The 16,858-nt window shown below is 38.7% G+C and overlaps 1 protein-coding gene across 5 annotated transcripts in view; it reads left to right on the top strand.

The window, feature by feature from the left end:
- The window catches only part of NR3C2 (nuclear receptor subfamily 3 group C member 2), a 258,185-nt gene that overhangs the window by 182,771 nt on the left and 58,556 nt on the right, over positions 1–16,858 (top strand). For all 5 annotated transcript variants that reach the window (XR_005599519.1, XM_039541769.1, XM_039541767.1 and 2 more), the window contains exon 4: positions 9,039–9,155. Coding sequence is in view for 4 of the 5 variants with exons in the window: in XM_039541769.1 (XP_039397703.1) it covers positions 9,039–9,155 (117 nt within the window). In the remaining variant the exon portion in view is untranslated. The remainder of the gene's footprint in view (positions 1–9,038; positions 9,156–16,858) is intronic.

Genomic DNA, 16,858 nt, shown 5'->3' with positions numbered 1-16,858 from the left:
GTTCAGAATGAAACAACCCATCTATAGCAACATAGGTTTACACCATTGACTCCCCAGTGAGCATGGAAGCAAATTCACGGTCTCCATTCTAATCTTCAAAACCATACAAGGAATTCACCAAAACCTACATAAGAGACAACTTCTCTTTTAAGGATCATGACCTCTCATGTCGGCTTCTGTCTTCAGGAATCATGCAGCTGTCAAACATATGAGTAAAATCAGGAATGTAAGACCCTGCTTTCTCAGTGACTGGATGTAAATATGGACTCTGTCTTTCAAGAGTGCAAAATGACCTTGCATCTTGCTGCTTTCAGGAGAAACTGTAAAATGAACTTAATTGACATAACTTTTGAAAACGTCAATAAAAAATTAACCCTGCAAAAAGAAGAGAACTGGGGGTTAGACTCATGTTGAATGTAACAAGGTGTTTATATACCATAGTGATGAGTATAACATATTCTACATGCATAAGTAGATAGCCCCATCCCCTCTCATCTTCTCTCCTCCCTCACCCTTGTTCTCATCCACGATTTAACTCTTGTCCTCAAGCTATCATTCTCATCAGCTTCCTTTCCTTCCCAATACAAGCATGCTTCGATCTCCTCTATTTTAAAGAATCCTAGCCATGACCCTATCTCTCTTTCAAACTATCATCTAATCTCTCTTCTCTCCTCCATTCCAGGATTCACATGCTCTCCACTATCACTGTCATCATTTTTTTATACCATGGAGCACTCCTTACTTTTTGAAATGTTTTCCTCATTGTCTTTTGTTTGTCAGTCATCTTATTGTTCTCCTCAGACCTCTGTGATCATTCCTTTAATGGCTCATCTACTCAATCATCCTCTCCCCTTTTTTGTGGGTGTCTGTAGACGGGTCGGACTCACCCCTGCGGCGCCTCCTGCTGGTGACTCCGGGAATTAGCTTGTTCCAGCGCTGGAGCGCCCTCTGCAGGCCGGTGATCCGCCTGTCCTCTGGCCCCCGTATCCCTCCCTGGACCCGGTGCCCTTTCCCATGGGGTGCTGCCCCCTAGCAGTAACCCCTTTCTTACTGGGACTCCCCTCCTTGGGGAACCCCCCTCTCCATCCCCACCTTGCCTCAGTATTGGCTACTGACAGTCATTGTCTAGCCCCACATTCTGGGGCAGACTGCAGTATCAGCCTACTCATCACAGGCAAGGAGGGTTTGGACCTGCTGCCTTGGCCTACCCCTGGGCTGCCTTCTGCAACCCCCAGTACCAGTTGGCCCACTGCTAGGCCGCAGCCTGGGGCTTTCTAGGCTGGAACTCCCCAGCTCCTCAGCCTTTCCCCAGCCCTGCTTCACCCTAGGTACCTTGCCTATAGCCCCTGCAGCCAGGCCCTTCTTCCTCTTCAGGCAGAGGAAGACTGTCTGGGCTTCTGGCCTCTTCTGCCTCTTATTAGGGGCCAGCTGGGCCTGATCGGGGTGTGGCCCAGCTGCGGCTACTTCCTCCATCAGCCCAGCCTTGAGAGCAGCCGCTCTCAAGCCCTGCCAGGCCACTTTTAAACCCCTCACAGCAGGAGCAGGGTTTCACCCTGCTACAGTGTCCCTGAGAGGCTCACTGTTTGGTCCCCTTCTTTTCCTCTACTCCCTGTTTCCAGGTACTCTTATCTGCAGGCCTGGCTCTAACTACCATATTTATGCTGAAGACTCACAAATCTCCCTCTCTGCTATATCCCTTCATCCAGTCTAGTGTCTTGGCCTGTCTTCCTGACATCTCTTTACAGATGTCCATTTGTCATCTTAATTTCAGTATGGCACAAACTGAGTTTACGATCTCCCTCCCTGCCAGCCCTGTTTTCTTCCTTTTCTCTATCACCTGGACAATAGCACCATCCTCCTAGTCACTCAATTCCGTAATCTGGGTGCTATCGTTGACTCAGTCCTCTCCCTTATTGCACATGTTGAGTTTGTTTCTAAATCTTAGTGCTTTTCTCAAATCTCTCCTTTCCTCTCTATTTTATCAGCCAAAATCTCATAATTTAGAGCCCTGAAGGCATACGACATTTGCATCCACATCTGATCCACGATTAGGGTGACTAGATATCCAAATTTTATAGGGACAGTCCCGATTTTTTGGTCTTTTTCTTATATAGGCTCCGATTACCCCCACACCCCCGATTTTTCACACTTGCTGTCTGGTCACCCTATCCATGATCCACAAAAACGATCCATGGATGCAAATATCTGTGGGTATAATGCGGATATCTGCAGATTTGCAGGGCTTTAAATATATAATTTGGATCTGCATCCATCCGCAATCCACAAAAAAGGTCTGCGGATGCAAATATCTGCAGGTATAAAGCGGATATCCAGAGATTTGCAGGGCTCTACTCATAATTTCCCATCTTGATTACTGCAACCTCTCTTTTCTGGCCTTCAAGTCTTGCTTTCTTCTTGTGTCTTCAGAATGTTGCTCTAAAACCACCATTTGGGCTTGTTACTAGGAGTACATCGGCACCCTCTTGGAGCCTCTCCACTGGTTCTGTCTTCACTTCCACACCCCATACAAACTCTTGTCTTTATATTTAGGGTCCTTCATAATTTATCCCACCCAGCCTAACTGACCTGGTAACCTACTGTGTTATTGACTTCTGCTTTCTGCAGTATTCCCAGGCTGTGCGCCCACCAGTCAGCATCTCCCTTCAACACTTCTGCACTTTCTCCCAACTGTCCTTTATGGATGGGAAAACATCCCTGATAATATCCAAACAGCCACGATCTTCCTTCAGATCTCTCCAAAAGACTTGCCTGTGCCAGAATATCTACAAAACCCAGCCTGCTGATCATGGCTGAACCGGTGACAAGCTGTGCCTATTTCTCTTCCCCTTTTTTCCTTTTCCTTCTCGTTTCTTCCCTACCTGTCATCCCAATTAAAAAATAAACCAAAGCCTACAATACATGAAACAAAGTACTTTAAAACACTGCTGTTTCAATAAGCATTGTGGCTCAGTTGACCTTTTGCAGCGCTCAGAGTGGCCCTGGTGGCACTTCAGTGAAAGGGCTAGTTGCCTCAGTGTGTGTCAGAGGCCAGAACTCAGAGAGGGAAAGAGTGTGGGAAGGGAGGAGTAGCCAGAATGAAGAGACTGAGATAGAGAATGAGAAGGGCAGTTGGAGAATCAGGAGACAGAGAAAGAAAGAAGGTATAAAGAGCCAGATTTTCAAAAACATTTAGGCATCTAAGGATCCAGATAGGCACCTGGTGGGATTTTCAAAAGTGCCTATTTCCTAATTCCCATTGAAATCAAAGGGAAGAAGGGAGTGAGATGGGGTACAGTAATTTATTATCAATTGTAAAGCTTCTTGGGGGTACTTGAGAAAGCGTTGTGCTATATAAATGTAGGATATTACATTTAATAGTGATATAATTTTGAATTGCCTTGCTTTTGTTGGTTTGTGTCACATCATTAGGGATGTTTTTTAGCATACCACAGTTTTAATTGTATATACATCTAAACACAGTTCTATTAATTATATAAAAAATAAACAATTATGGATAGGGAGTTGATGTAGAGGGTTTTGCATTCTTTTGTTGTATAATTTCTACTTAAGTGAGAACTTAAAAAGAATATCTACAGGTAAAGTGTTTTAAAATATTTCTAGATTTGAATCCAAGTAAATTGGCCTATGGAATTGAGAACTTTAAGAGCCTGTCAATGGATACTATATTTCTGTGCAATTTAAAATAAAAGCTGTTTGCATCACATATTAGTTGAAGTTTTCAAGGACATAGTATTTCAAAATTGATATGTCTTTACTGAATTATACTTTCAATAAACATTTAGCAACAGAAAGTGTATGTAGTAATTGCAGTCTGGCCAAAGTATCCTAAATCTGACTCATGAAAGTATTCAGGTATAGAAGGAATATGTCTTGTGAAGGGCACAGTAAGACAAGGATTTAAATCAAATAAACATTTCCACAACGTATACAAAATATATCCTATATAATTATCCTGAAGTACATAAATGTTAACCTACTTCTACTAAGCTCATCAGTTTTTGAAAGCCATAATGAAAAATGTTGACTTAACAGGTGTACAGTTTCATAGAACAAACTGCCTTCAGGGGAAATCTGCAGAGGGGTTCATTTTGCAGCATCAGAGCTGACTTGCCATATTAATAGCCTGCACCCGCCTGTGAAAGCCTAAAAATGGAATTGCAGTACTCCATGTTGTACAAAGGACATTGTGCAAGACACTGAAAAGCTGCAGTACTGAACAATCATACACACATTTCCAGCAGAAAATATCAAATTCTTTAAAATTATATCAAAATTTAGGTTTTTGAATGACACCCTTTTAGTATTCAGCATTACTTTAATACTTATTTTTCACTTTATTTTTAGACTTGCATTCCAATTTGCAGTTCTGTTGCATAATATTTTTAGAAGGTGTATTAAATCAGTAGACAGAAAATGTATTAATAGGCATTAAATACATTTTTCTCTAGGTGGTCACCTAAATGACCTTCATTATGATATCTCTCTCTGTTACATAGGTTGATTTTGTGCACAAACATATTACATTTTAAGCAGATTTTCCTTTTAAGATTAGCCCATTATGATTTTACTTTTCAATTACTGTTTTAGCAGGCTTATTTAAATATCAGATAGTTTTCAAGTCGGTTTCATTTAAGGCTGTTGATTAATCGCAGTTAACTCACGCAATTAACTAAAACTGCCATTAATCATGATTAATATTTTTGAATCTCACTGTTAAACAGTAGAATACCAATTGACATTTATTAAATATTTTTGGATGTTTGTCTACATTTTTAAATATATTGATTTCAATTACAACACAGAATACAAAGTATATAGTGCTCACTTTATATTATTTTTATTTCAAGTATTTACACTGTAAAAATGATAAAAGAAATAGTATTTTTCAATTCATGTCATACAAGTACTGAAGTGCGATCTCTTTATCATGAAAGTGCAACTTACAAATATAGATTTTTTTTGTTACATAACTGAACTCAAACAAAACAATGTAAAACTTTAGAGCCTACAGGTCCACTCAGTCCTACTTCTCGTTCAGCCACACTAAGAGAAACAAGTTTGTTTACATTTACAGCAGATAATGCTGCCCACTTCTTATTTACAATGTCACCTGAAAGTGAGAACAGGCGTTCACATGGCACTTTTGTAGCCAGGTTTGCAAGGTATTTACATGCCAGATATGCTAAACATTCATATGCCCCTTCATACTTCAGCCACCATTCCAGAGGACATGCTTCCATGCTGACGATGCTCATTTAAAAAACAAACAAACAGTGCATTCATTAAATTAGCGATTGAACTCCTTGGGAGAGAATTGTATGTCTCCTGCTCTGTTTTACCCACATTCTGCCATGTATTTCATGTTATAGCACGTGATGTTCTTAAAACGAACACTTTCTCTGCAGATTTGACAAAACGCAAAGAAAGTACCAATGTGAGATTTCTAAAGATAGCTATAGCATTCAAACCAAGGTTTAAGAATCTGAAGTGCCTTCCAAAATCTGAGAGGGATGAGGTGTGGAATATGCTTTCAAAAGTCTTAGATGAGCAACACTCCAATGCAAAAACTTCAGAACCTGAACCACCAAAAAAGAAAATCAACCTTTTGCTGGTGACATCTGACTCAAATGATTAAAATGAACATGCATCAGTCCGCAGCGCTTTGGATTGTTATCAAGCAGAACCCATCATCAGCATGGATGCATGTCCTCTGGAATGGTGGTTGAAGCATGAAGGGACATATGAATCTGTAGCATGTCTGGCACATAAATATCTTGCGACACCATCTGCAACAGTGCCATGTGAACACCTGTTCTCACTTTCAGGTGACATTGTAAACACGAAGAGGGCAGCATTATCTCCTGCAAATGTAAACAAACGTGTTTGTCTGAGTGATTGGCTGAACAAGAAGTAGGACTGAGTGGACTTGTAGGCTCTAAAGTTTTAAAATTGTTTTGTTTTTGACTGCAGTTATTTTTTGTACATAATTCTACATTTGTAAGTTTAACTTTCAAGATAAAGAGATTACACTACAGTACTTGTATTAGGTGAATCGAAAAATACTGTTTCTTTTGATTTTTACAGTGCAAATATTTGTAACAAAAATAAATATAAACTGAGCACTGTACACTTTGTATTCTGTGTTGTAATTGAAATCAATATATTTGAAAATGTAGAAAACATTCACAAATATTTAAATAAATGGTATTCTCCTATTGTTTAACAGTGCGATTAATCATGCGATTAATTTTTTTAATTGCTTGACAGCCCTAGTTTCATTATATTATCCAGCTTGCTTTAATTTGTTTTCTTTTTTCGACACACATTCATGAATGGACTACCCCAAAGTTCCAGTCTTTTTGTTGGAGTTGTGCTGCAGGGATCAGAGTTCTTATTAAACTTTCGGTGGCATACTTATAGGACTTTAGGTTTTTAATTTACCATTTTATTACGATTTATTTGTTGTCTTATAGCAGTGTCTAGCAGACCCAAGTGACACTGGGTCCCTGCTGTGCCAGGTGCTGAACGGATGTAAAAGGTCCTTGCCTTTACATTCTAAGTAGACCAGACAGACATAGGGCGTGAGGGAAAACAAAGTCACAGAAGTCTTGCCCAAGGTCAGACAGCATATCAGTGGAATAGCCAAGAATAGAACCTGAGTCCTAGTTCAAAGTGCCCTGTTGAATTTTGTGCTCCTATTTTCCTTGAATCTCCACAGGAAGTTATTCTGCCTTGTGGTGAGCATCCCTGGGCATTTTAACCTACTTTGTACCTCCTGTTTGGAAAAAATCTCCTGTGGCTGTATGTCCGTATCTAATGTCCATGTCTCTGCGTTCTTTTGCCTCCAAGCTTCTTCACCTCTGCAATCCAGTTCCTACTTGTTCCATTTCACTCCAAGTGCTTTTACTGACACCAATATAGAGCTCTTCCTAGCAATCACTAATGGCCTCCTTGATCTAGCTGTTTCCTTTGTCACAGTGCTACAGTCAGTTCTCTTGACTCTTAGTTTTCTTCATACTTCTCTGACCACTACTTCACCACAATGCCTGAGTGGTTCCTCATCCCTTCGCCACAATCTGCCAGTGTTTCCTGCGGTACTGTTCTTGGCCTTTCGTCTTCGCCCTCTGTACTCTTTTTGTGAAAAACCTCATTCACCCCCATATTTCAGTTACCTTTTCTACGGTGATAACTCACAAAACTCCTCTCATTTACCCCACCCCACCCCCCAGACATCTTGCCTTTCTGACATCTTCACTGGTACCTCAAACTCAATAAAGTGAAAACTGAACTTGTCCTCTTTTCTCCCAAATGCTTCTCCTTCACAGTTCACAGCTAATGTTTTTATTGTGTCTGTTGCACAAACTGACAACCTCAGTATTGTATTTGACTTTTGTCTATTCTTCTGAATCCATGCTCTTGGCAAATCCTGTCATTTTTTTCTCTATACCTTCTCTGAGCTCTCCCCAGACATGCCACAAAACCTCTTTATATATGTACAGGATATGTTACCCCAACTGCTGCAAACTCATCCTCTTCTGATGTGCCCAACATTGCATCATGCCCCTTTCAGTCTGAATAAAAGGATGCAACTAAAATGATCTTCTCTTACATCACTCTGACCATGTTATGCTAGCACTTTGCTGCTGTCCTCTTTCCTTCCACATCAGATTTAAGCATCTTGTGTTTATTTAAAAAAATTCTTCATGATCCTACCCCACCTACAATTCTGCTCTTATTTCTGCCTTTTCCCCTACTATCTACTGTTCTCCCAATCTGCAAAACTGAATATCCTTTTGTATCCTTCCCACACCCTCATCTTCATGCCTTCTTCCTTTGCTTATACTTCCTTTCTTTTATTCATTGTCAATCAAATATCTACCCTCTCTCCATTCAAATCCATCCATTGGGCTTGATTCATAACTGCATAAAATTGGAGTAATGCATTGGTGAATCAGACCCTTATTTGCAAAGCTTTCAGAAATAATCAACTACATATAAGATATGTATGTATTTATGTATGTTCGTCCATCGTTTTCGAAGAAGACCTTGACATCTAGCAGGTTGTGAGCTGTCCACAGTGCATCCGCAGGTGGCTGATAAGGCCAATACGGGCATGAAATGTTCTGCCACATGTTGGGCAGACATGTGTGGGCACCACTGTTACAACATTTACAGCTCTGGCTTCACGGAGTGCTCGCTTCTCTTGTGCTATAGTTATCCTTCTGGCTTCAGATGTCTGGCAGCCTTGATGGATCAGCGTACGCCATGTCGATCGGTCTTGTGCCAGAGTTTCCCAGGAGGTGATGTCAATATCCAGGGACTTAAGAGAGGCTTTCAGCGTGTCTTTGTATCGCTTCTTTTGTCCCCCGTGCGATCGCTTTCCTTGAGACAGCTCACCATAAAAGAGCTGTTTGGGGATGCGGTGGTCCGGCATCCTTACAACATATAAGATAACTGATTAAAACAAACACACTCTGAACTGCTTAAAAAGATTGGACTCTGTTGTGATAGTTTATTTTACATCTGCCCTGTATTGTCTGTTTCTAATTTAGATTGTAAACACTTTGGGTCAGGGACTATATTTTATTTTTTGTACAGAACAGAGCTTTGTACTTGTGGGTCTTAAATAACTTGTAATGATGATACAACTATAGGGGCTCCCAAAAACCTCAACCCCAGTGTATCTGAGACCCATTTTTAAATAAGCAGTTTAATCTTGTTCACGGGATAGAAAAGAAATCCATCTGATGAATATTTGCATCACTGATTTCCTCATTAAAACTGAAGGTCCAACTTCCTGTAGCAAGGTCTGTAGTGGGGTGGTTTCTGTTTGCTTTGGAAGCATGAGGGAAGGTTCTATTATAGGTCACCAAGGTAGCTAGAGAATGGGAAGAGAGATTCTGTGCATTAACGGGAAACTCAGAATGACTGCAGGATGAATGGAAAATAGAATGAATGGGAAATACTTATATATATGGTATCCAAATAACATTCTGTTTTGTTTTTGGTTCATTCAGGGCAGCACAATTACCTATGTGCAGGAAGAAATGACTGTATTATTGATAAGATTCGAAGGAAGAACTGCCCAGCTTGCCGATTACAGAAGTGTCTACAAGCTGGAATGAATTTAGGAGGTAAGCATAACATTTAGGGTTCTTTATTTTAATTTTATTAGGCAAAAATATTTTTAACATGCTTCTTTTTACATACATAGCTGCATAATCTCAAACCTTTACATTGAGAGAAATGCACAAAAGCTAATAAACCCTACTGTCATTCTAAATCAGTTTTTGGGAGATATGTATTTTATGGCTCAGAACAAGAAAAGTGGATGTTTGATGCTGACAGTAATTTTAGTGGCGTTTCACTAAAGCTAGGAGTGTGGAAGCTTCAAGAATTGTGTATGGGATTTTTTGTGGTGATGGTGGGGAATGTTCTTGAGATCATTTAAAACATTGTACATCTTAACAAAAGACAAGATCTTGCAAAGTGATATCTCTCAGCTTTAATGTTAATGTCCATTCTAGTAAAGATTGAAGTCTGCTGTAGTTTGAATATGCATTTATATTGATAGATTAATGCTGCGTAATTCATATTCAAATAACAGGACTGAAACATTTTCTTTATAATATAATTATCACAAGCATTCTGAAAATCATGTTGTTGTCATCATCATCATGGCAAATCCCAAAGGGACTTGGCCTCCTTGCAGATTGAGCACCACCCACATCAATCTCTGGCTAGGTCCTTAAGATGGTTTGACTGGATATTCAGTGTATGTCCATCACTGGTGATCTTATCACACTATCGAAGCTGCTGGTGTCCATGTGATCACTGGATGTGTAGTGGCATTCTTTGATATACGTATTTTGGAATTCATTAGTCTTCTATTGCAATATATACATACAAGACAGCCACTGTAACTGAACCTGTTCTGATAGAGGTGATTGGTGGGTTCTGCTTTCAACATCCTCATTTTTGATCTTTTCCTACCACTTGATGTCGAGCAGCTGATGTAGATGATGAGAATCGAAAACATCAAACCAGTCGTCTTCAGCCTTTCTCAGTGCCCATGTTTCAATTCTATACAACAGAGATGATATAACAGTAGTACTATAGATCTGCAGCTTCACAGCAACTTTGGTGTCACAGCGTCCCTGTAGAGGCAACTGAAGGGCCCAAAATTGCTGCCTTAATAGTGTCTGCATCTTTCGAGCATCCTCCTGCACTGTCTATGCCTGCCCAAATATTTGACAGTTGCCAGCTGCTCAATGTTCTGTCTTGACAGGTTGACACTGAGGTGGTTGGAATCAAGAGCTGGAGGCTGCTTGATGGTAATGGCCAGAGACTTTGTTTTATCTGGATTAATAACCAGACCAGTGAGCACTGCTTCTTGTTAAACCAGATCGTCCATCAGCTGCAGTGATTCAGTGAACTGAGCCAACAAGACAATATGATCAACATATTTGAGATCTTGAAGCAGTATGGTCTTCTGCTCAGTGCAACAGCAAGAGCTGTCCCCTCAATCTTGTCCATCAACCAATCAATGCCAGTATCAAACTGTGATGGTGAAAGAATGCAGCCTTGATGTATTCCTGTGGCGATAGGAAACCATGCCATGTATCTGTTACTCAAACACAGCATTCCATTCTATTATAGAGCTCTTCTATCAATGGCATTCCTGGGAAGATAGTATCAGGTTGCATCATCAGATCCCATAGGCTTGCTCAATGCACTGAATCAAAGGCCTGACAGAAGTCTATAAAAAGTGGTGCACGTGGCTTATTAAATTCAGCAGTGCTTTCAAATAGCTGTCTCAAGGTAAAGATCTAATTGGCATTGGAACGATTGGTTCTTCAAGTAGTGTCCCGATGTTTGTTCTATTTCAGGTGTGGATGAGCCTCTCAAACCCTTGATCAGAGATTTTTCTGCTAGGAATGTCTGTTCAGCCCGCGCATGCACCTTATGCCGCCTTCTCTGAGGGAGTGAAAGAGGTGTAACTGAATAGTAGGAAGAGGGCAACCTGTACTATTTATCTACAGAAATGGAAGAGATTCTTCCATTAGCTCTGCTCTTCTTGCTCAGAGAAATAAACTCAATTTAATTTCTCACCATCTAATCTGAATGAAAGATAAACCCCAAACACAAACTAAATCAAAGCTGCCTTATGTGTTGGACTTCCAAGGGAACTTATTTTCTAACCAAATAGGTTGTATGTTTTAGACAGGGCCTATTGGAAAACTTCTTTAAATTCTAAATTGTAGTCCCCAGATATTGCTTTGGATCTCTCTTCCTAGGGTTTGTAAAGAAATTGACTCTCCTTTGTATCCCTCCTGATCTGTTGATCAGAATGAAAGAATGAAAACTCTTACTCAAACTCTTCTTCAATAGAAGAATTTTTAAAGCACATTACATTTTATAATATAAAAGTTTGCTACCATTTTACTTCTTTCTTCATCTCTGTATGGAAAACTTTTTAATAGCAAACAAAATTGACAGAATAATGGAAAATCCAGGGTAAATATTCCAAATTTTTCTGGAATAAATACAGTGAGTTTTATTTTGCTCATCTTTGCTCATCATGTATTTTGCTGATCTTTTTTGACACCATTGGTCTTTTTTTCTGGGTTTACAGTAATACAGACTGTTGTATGTGTATTTTGAGTATGTACATTTTGCCTTATAGTGTTCAGAATTTTTTTTAAAATGTAGTCCTTTGATTTATGTTAAAGCACCTGTGCCGTGTTTTGGCACCTTTTACAAAAATGTATCTAAAACAGTGCTTACAAAAACTAACAGAACTTTGCATGAAGACTCACCCAAGTTAGTATAGCTATTTTATCATTTACTACCTTATTATATATGATGAAAATTGCTTCTAATGCTGTATGTTAGACTTAATTATTGGAAGAGATTAAGATGAAGCAACTGTATTAAAAATGTTTGGCCCATTTTTAGTCTATGCTTTTTTCCAAGATACTGTAATTAATTTTCAATTAATTATGGGCCAGATAGATTTAATAAGTTCTGATGTTTTTCTTCCTGAATGTACTATGGTACAGGCCCAGAATACTTTTCTTCCTTGAATCCTATCAGAAAGTTTGTCCCTTGCAACAACAAGAATTGATGATCTTAAGGCTTAAGGCTTAAGGTTTAAGATAAATAGGATTGATTGTCAATTTGCAAATTAGATGATTTACCATTCTGGCTGTGGAGACTACAAATCTTATATAAAGAATACATAGGTAAGTTAGGCCCTGAACTTGTATTCACTTACATATGTGAATAATTCATCCATGGGATTCTGTTACTCTATTAGTCCTACTTAATGAAATATTCTTAATGTATTAAAGATAATCTGAAAGAAAGATTGGATCAGGTTATTGATAATATGATAAGTCTTTCACTTCTTTTTCCAGATCTAATTGATAGGGATTTAAAATGGTGGTCTGTGTGGTCTCAGTTCAGTTCTTAGTGCATAGGTGTTATCCTTTCCCCAAAATTATCATCCTTACATTTGACGTGAATTGTCACCCTTCATAGAAGTATGATTCTAAAGTCCAATGTACATGGAGACTGAAAAGTTGTTTTTTTTTGTTTTTTTTACTCATAGAATAATATCTCCCGGTCATGGTTAAGGCATATTGAACAAACAGCATGAAAAATATTTGTGCTGCTGGCTTTGTATTAATTCTCTAAATACTTCATTCAGGTTTAACTGAAAAAAAAAGACATACAGGTATTTATTAGGGCTGGTGGGAAAATGGTAATTTATTTTCTGTGGAAAAATTCAAAAGAAAACACATTTTCAGTTTTTGGAGAAGGAGAAAAAGAAATGGGAGAACTGAAACATTTTTTTTTTAAGTTGAAAACCAAGAAAAGTTTGTTTTCTATTTTTCATTGTAACTTTTCATTTTGGGAGAAATTTATCTGCAAACATTTCATTTTGATCAAAAAGCCTGGATATTTCCATCATGTAGTATGAGGGTTGATCCCACCATGAATTTATACCTAAAGTTAGTCTGCATATCAGAGCCCGCCATTATATATTGAGTGGTCTCTCAAGGGAAGTTGTAAAAACCCCATTATGCATTTAAAACTTTAGACTTCACAAAACACTAGGCAATCTAGTTGCTGTAGGGAACAATCCTGCGTTAGCAGGGAAATGGACTAGCTAGCCCACTACATCTTTTCTATCTTTAATTTCCATAATCCCGCCTAAATGTTTCAGAAGAGTTGTCTGCTTTTTCCAAGTCCTAAACTATCAATATGGAATTAATTCTGTCCTTGTGTGTGCATGTGTATCAGAGAGAGAGAATAACCTCTAATTTGAACCTTTTAATTTTTTCATTAAACAAAACTTACTTTGGAATAGCTATGAATTAGTGGTTTCATTTGATCATGCACATTAATCTGATTTAGCATAACTATATGTTAGAATGGAAAAAGTTACAGAAACTAAATATGCAATCTGTTTTTTTGCCCTTTTGTAATGTACAGTTTTAAATTTCACAAAAATGTACCTGAACATATTACTGAATACTATTTCACCTGAATTATGAACACCTTATTTTTGTCATTTATATTTGGATTTATTCAGGTAATTTAATTTTCAATGACTATCTTTTATTTCCAAACTGAAATGAAAAATTGACTAGAATCAGGTTTATCCCTGATGCAAATGCAAATTAGTCTAAGTTGCAAAAGAAGACACAAGAAGATTGCATGGTTTAAAAGATGCAACAACTTTATGTTCCATGAGAAAGTTGTAAATATTTTGTTAAATTTTAGGCCGTTTTGTTGTTTTTAATATCTACCAATTTTCAGATGCTCGTTAGTTGTGCTTCACATGATGTGTATATTACTTTACCTGTTTTAGCTCAGTAAACACATTCAGGTTTCACAGATATCAAACAAGTTATGGTGTTGAATTTTAAAATCTGAGACTTTTTTTTTTTTACAAAAAAAGAAATAGGAAAATCAGTGGTCATGTTCAATGTTGTCATTTGGGAGGGGTTGTTCAGTTTGTAACGTAATCTTGAATCTTTCTAGCCTGCAACCACACTATCTTGTGCTGTGATCTTGTCAGATCTTATAAATTAAGCAGCCTCTGGCTGTACCTGGAAGAGCTATCTGCAAGCCAATCCAAGTTGCTGCATGAAGTTCTTAGTGATAATTCAGTAGATGACATTTCCCCCCCCGACTTAATACTTGTGGGTCAGTATTGCATTATGAGGCATTATGTTGCTGGAGAGGTCATCTCTTGGATCAGGGGTGGCAAACCTGTGGCTCTGGGGCCACCTGCGGCTCTTCAGAAGTTAATATGCGGCTCCTTGTATAGGCACCGACTCCAGGGCTGGAGCTACAGGCACCAGCTTTCCAGTGTGCCAGGGGCTGCTCACTGCTCAACCCCTGGCTCTGCCACAGACCCTGCCCCCACTCCACTCCTTTCCACCCCCTCCCCTGAGCCTGCTGTGTCCTTGCTTCTCTCCCTCTCCCCCAGAGCCTCCTGCATGCCACGAAACAGCTGATTGGAATGTGCTGGGAGGGAGGGGAAAGTGCTGATGGGCAGGGCTGCCAGTGGGTGGGAGGCACTGGGAGCGGGGGGAGGGTGGGGAGCTCATGCGGGGCTGCTGACGTATTACTATGGCTCTTTGGCAATGTACATTGGTAAATTCTGGCTCCTTCTCAGGCTCAGGTTGGCCACTCCCATCTTGGATATGTAAACTAAATTCTTTGGTCATTTTCCTATGCTTGCCCTTCTTTTTTTCATCATCAGCAATAATAATAATAATTGTACAAATCTTTAGACACACATTTTTCCAGTCATAATCTTCTCCCCTGGATCTTGTTTACATTGTTAGAACCACTTTTCTTGCTACTTCGCTTTCTGGTATACTCCATATGAGTAAAAGCAGCAAAGAATCCTGTGGCACCTTATAAACTAACAGACGTTTTGGAGCATGAGCTTTCGTGGGTGAATACCCACTTCGTCGGATGCATGTGATGTATTCACCCACGAAAGCTCATGCTCCAAAACATCTGTTAGTCTATAAGGTGCCACAGGATTCTTTGCTAACAGACGTTTTGGAGCATGAGCTTTCGTGGGTGAATACATCACATGCATCCGACGAAGTGGGTATTCACCCACGAAAGCTCATGCTCCAAAACGTCTGTTAGTCTATAAGGTGCCACAGGATTCTTTGCTGCTTTTACAGATCCAGACTAACACGGCTACCCCTCTGATACTTGATTCCATATGAGTAGATGCTCTTCCTCCCCAAATCATTCTGACTGTCTACTTCTTCAATGGCAGGAATTCAGGCATCCAGAACTTGATTACCCAGAAAGTTATAACCATATTTATAGCTATTTACTATGAATATTTGTGGTGTTTTAGCTCTTCTTGAAGAAACAATTGAAGATAATTACAAACACATTTAGCTACTGGAGCTGTTAAGAAGGTATTTAGGGAATGATGGCAGGAATTCAAGATTTTGGGGAAATGCTGACATCTGACCTTAAACTGATGAGCAAATTATCCATTTTTAAACTAATTTTGAGGAAACTATCTTCTGCACTTTACATTTTCTTTCTCTAGTTTTATTTGATTTATTGCAGCACAGGAAAATACATTAAAATAGTATATAAACTAAAAGCATAAATATAAAATGTTAAAGCATAAATACCAATGTTTATGTGACCTATCAAAACTCCATTAACTGCTATCTATCAGTAACGACATAAAAACCCCCGTAAAGACTCAGTTTCATGGGACAAAAGGTAGTCTTTTTATATCTTGATATCAATCATCTTAACTGTATGAACTAATCCATGCCCTCCTCCTCCATCTATGAGGTTGCTCTTTTGGGGAAACTAAGATACTAGATACTCCATAACAAGGTGCCCTTTGCTCTTTTTCCTGAGAGAGAGCTCTTATTGCTGCTTTGGGTTTTCACACTTTAAATTGATCTAAATAGTGCAGTAGCTCCTTCTACTAATGCAGGGGTAGGCAGCACGCGAGCTGATTTTCAGCGACACTCTCGCTGCCCGGTCCTGGCCACTGGTCTGGGGGGCTCTGCATTTTAATTTAATTTTAAATGAAGCTTTTTAAACATTTTTAAAACCTTATTTACTTTACATACAACAATAGTTTAGTTATATATTATAGACTTTTAAAAAGAGACTTTCTAAAAACATTAAAATGTATTACTGGCACGCAAAACCTTAAATTAGAGTGAATAAATGAAGACTTGGCACACCACTTCTGAAAGGTTGCCGACCTCTGTACTAATGTCACAACCAAAATATATTGTTCATGCATTGTTTCTTAGCAGTATATGTGCATTATTTCAAGTTGCCTTAACTTTGCTTTCATTTTTTTAACTCAAATTACTGTACTGCAATGGTTTTTCAAGTTACTGTTTTATTTTCTCAAGGAAGCGCTGTAGAGTACACTGGTAAATAGGAGTGGATGGTAAACGTTAGAATTGTAGTTGACTACTTTATGGCAATCTAGTACTTGGGTTTTGCTTCTAGTTCTTTGTTAGACTTGTATTTGATGAACATGTGTAATGATGTATTTAATATACCATGCAAAACTCCAAAAACACTAAATGTGACATAATTTATGAATGAATAAATAATAGATTAATTATATGAACATCTGAACAAGAATGATTAAGCCTGGCTTTCAGGAAAGATAACATTTTCTTTCTTGGACAGTTATTTTAAATTCTTTGCATATTGGATTGCCATTTTAAAATGTAGTCAATGCATCTCTCTTGTTATTGATGAAAGTTCACAGAAAGATACTTCATATACTAAAAATATTAGC

This window comes from Mauremys reevesii, linkage group 5 (genome assembly GCF_016161935.1).
Source record: "Mauremys reevesii isolate NIE-2019 linkage group 5, ASM1616193v1, whole genome shotgun sequence".
NCBI lineage: Eukaryota > Metazoa > Chordata > Testudines > Geoemydidae > Mauremys > Mauremys reevesii.
This window is presented reverse-complemented; position numbering and strand designations above follow the sequence as displayed.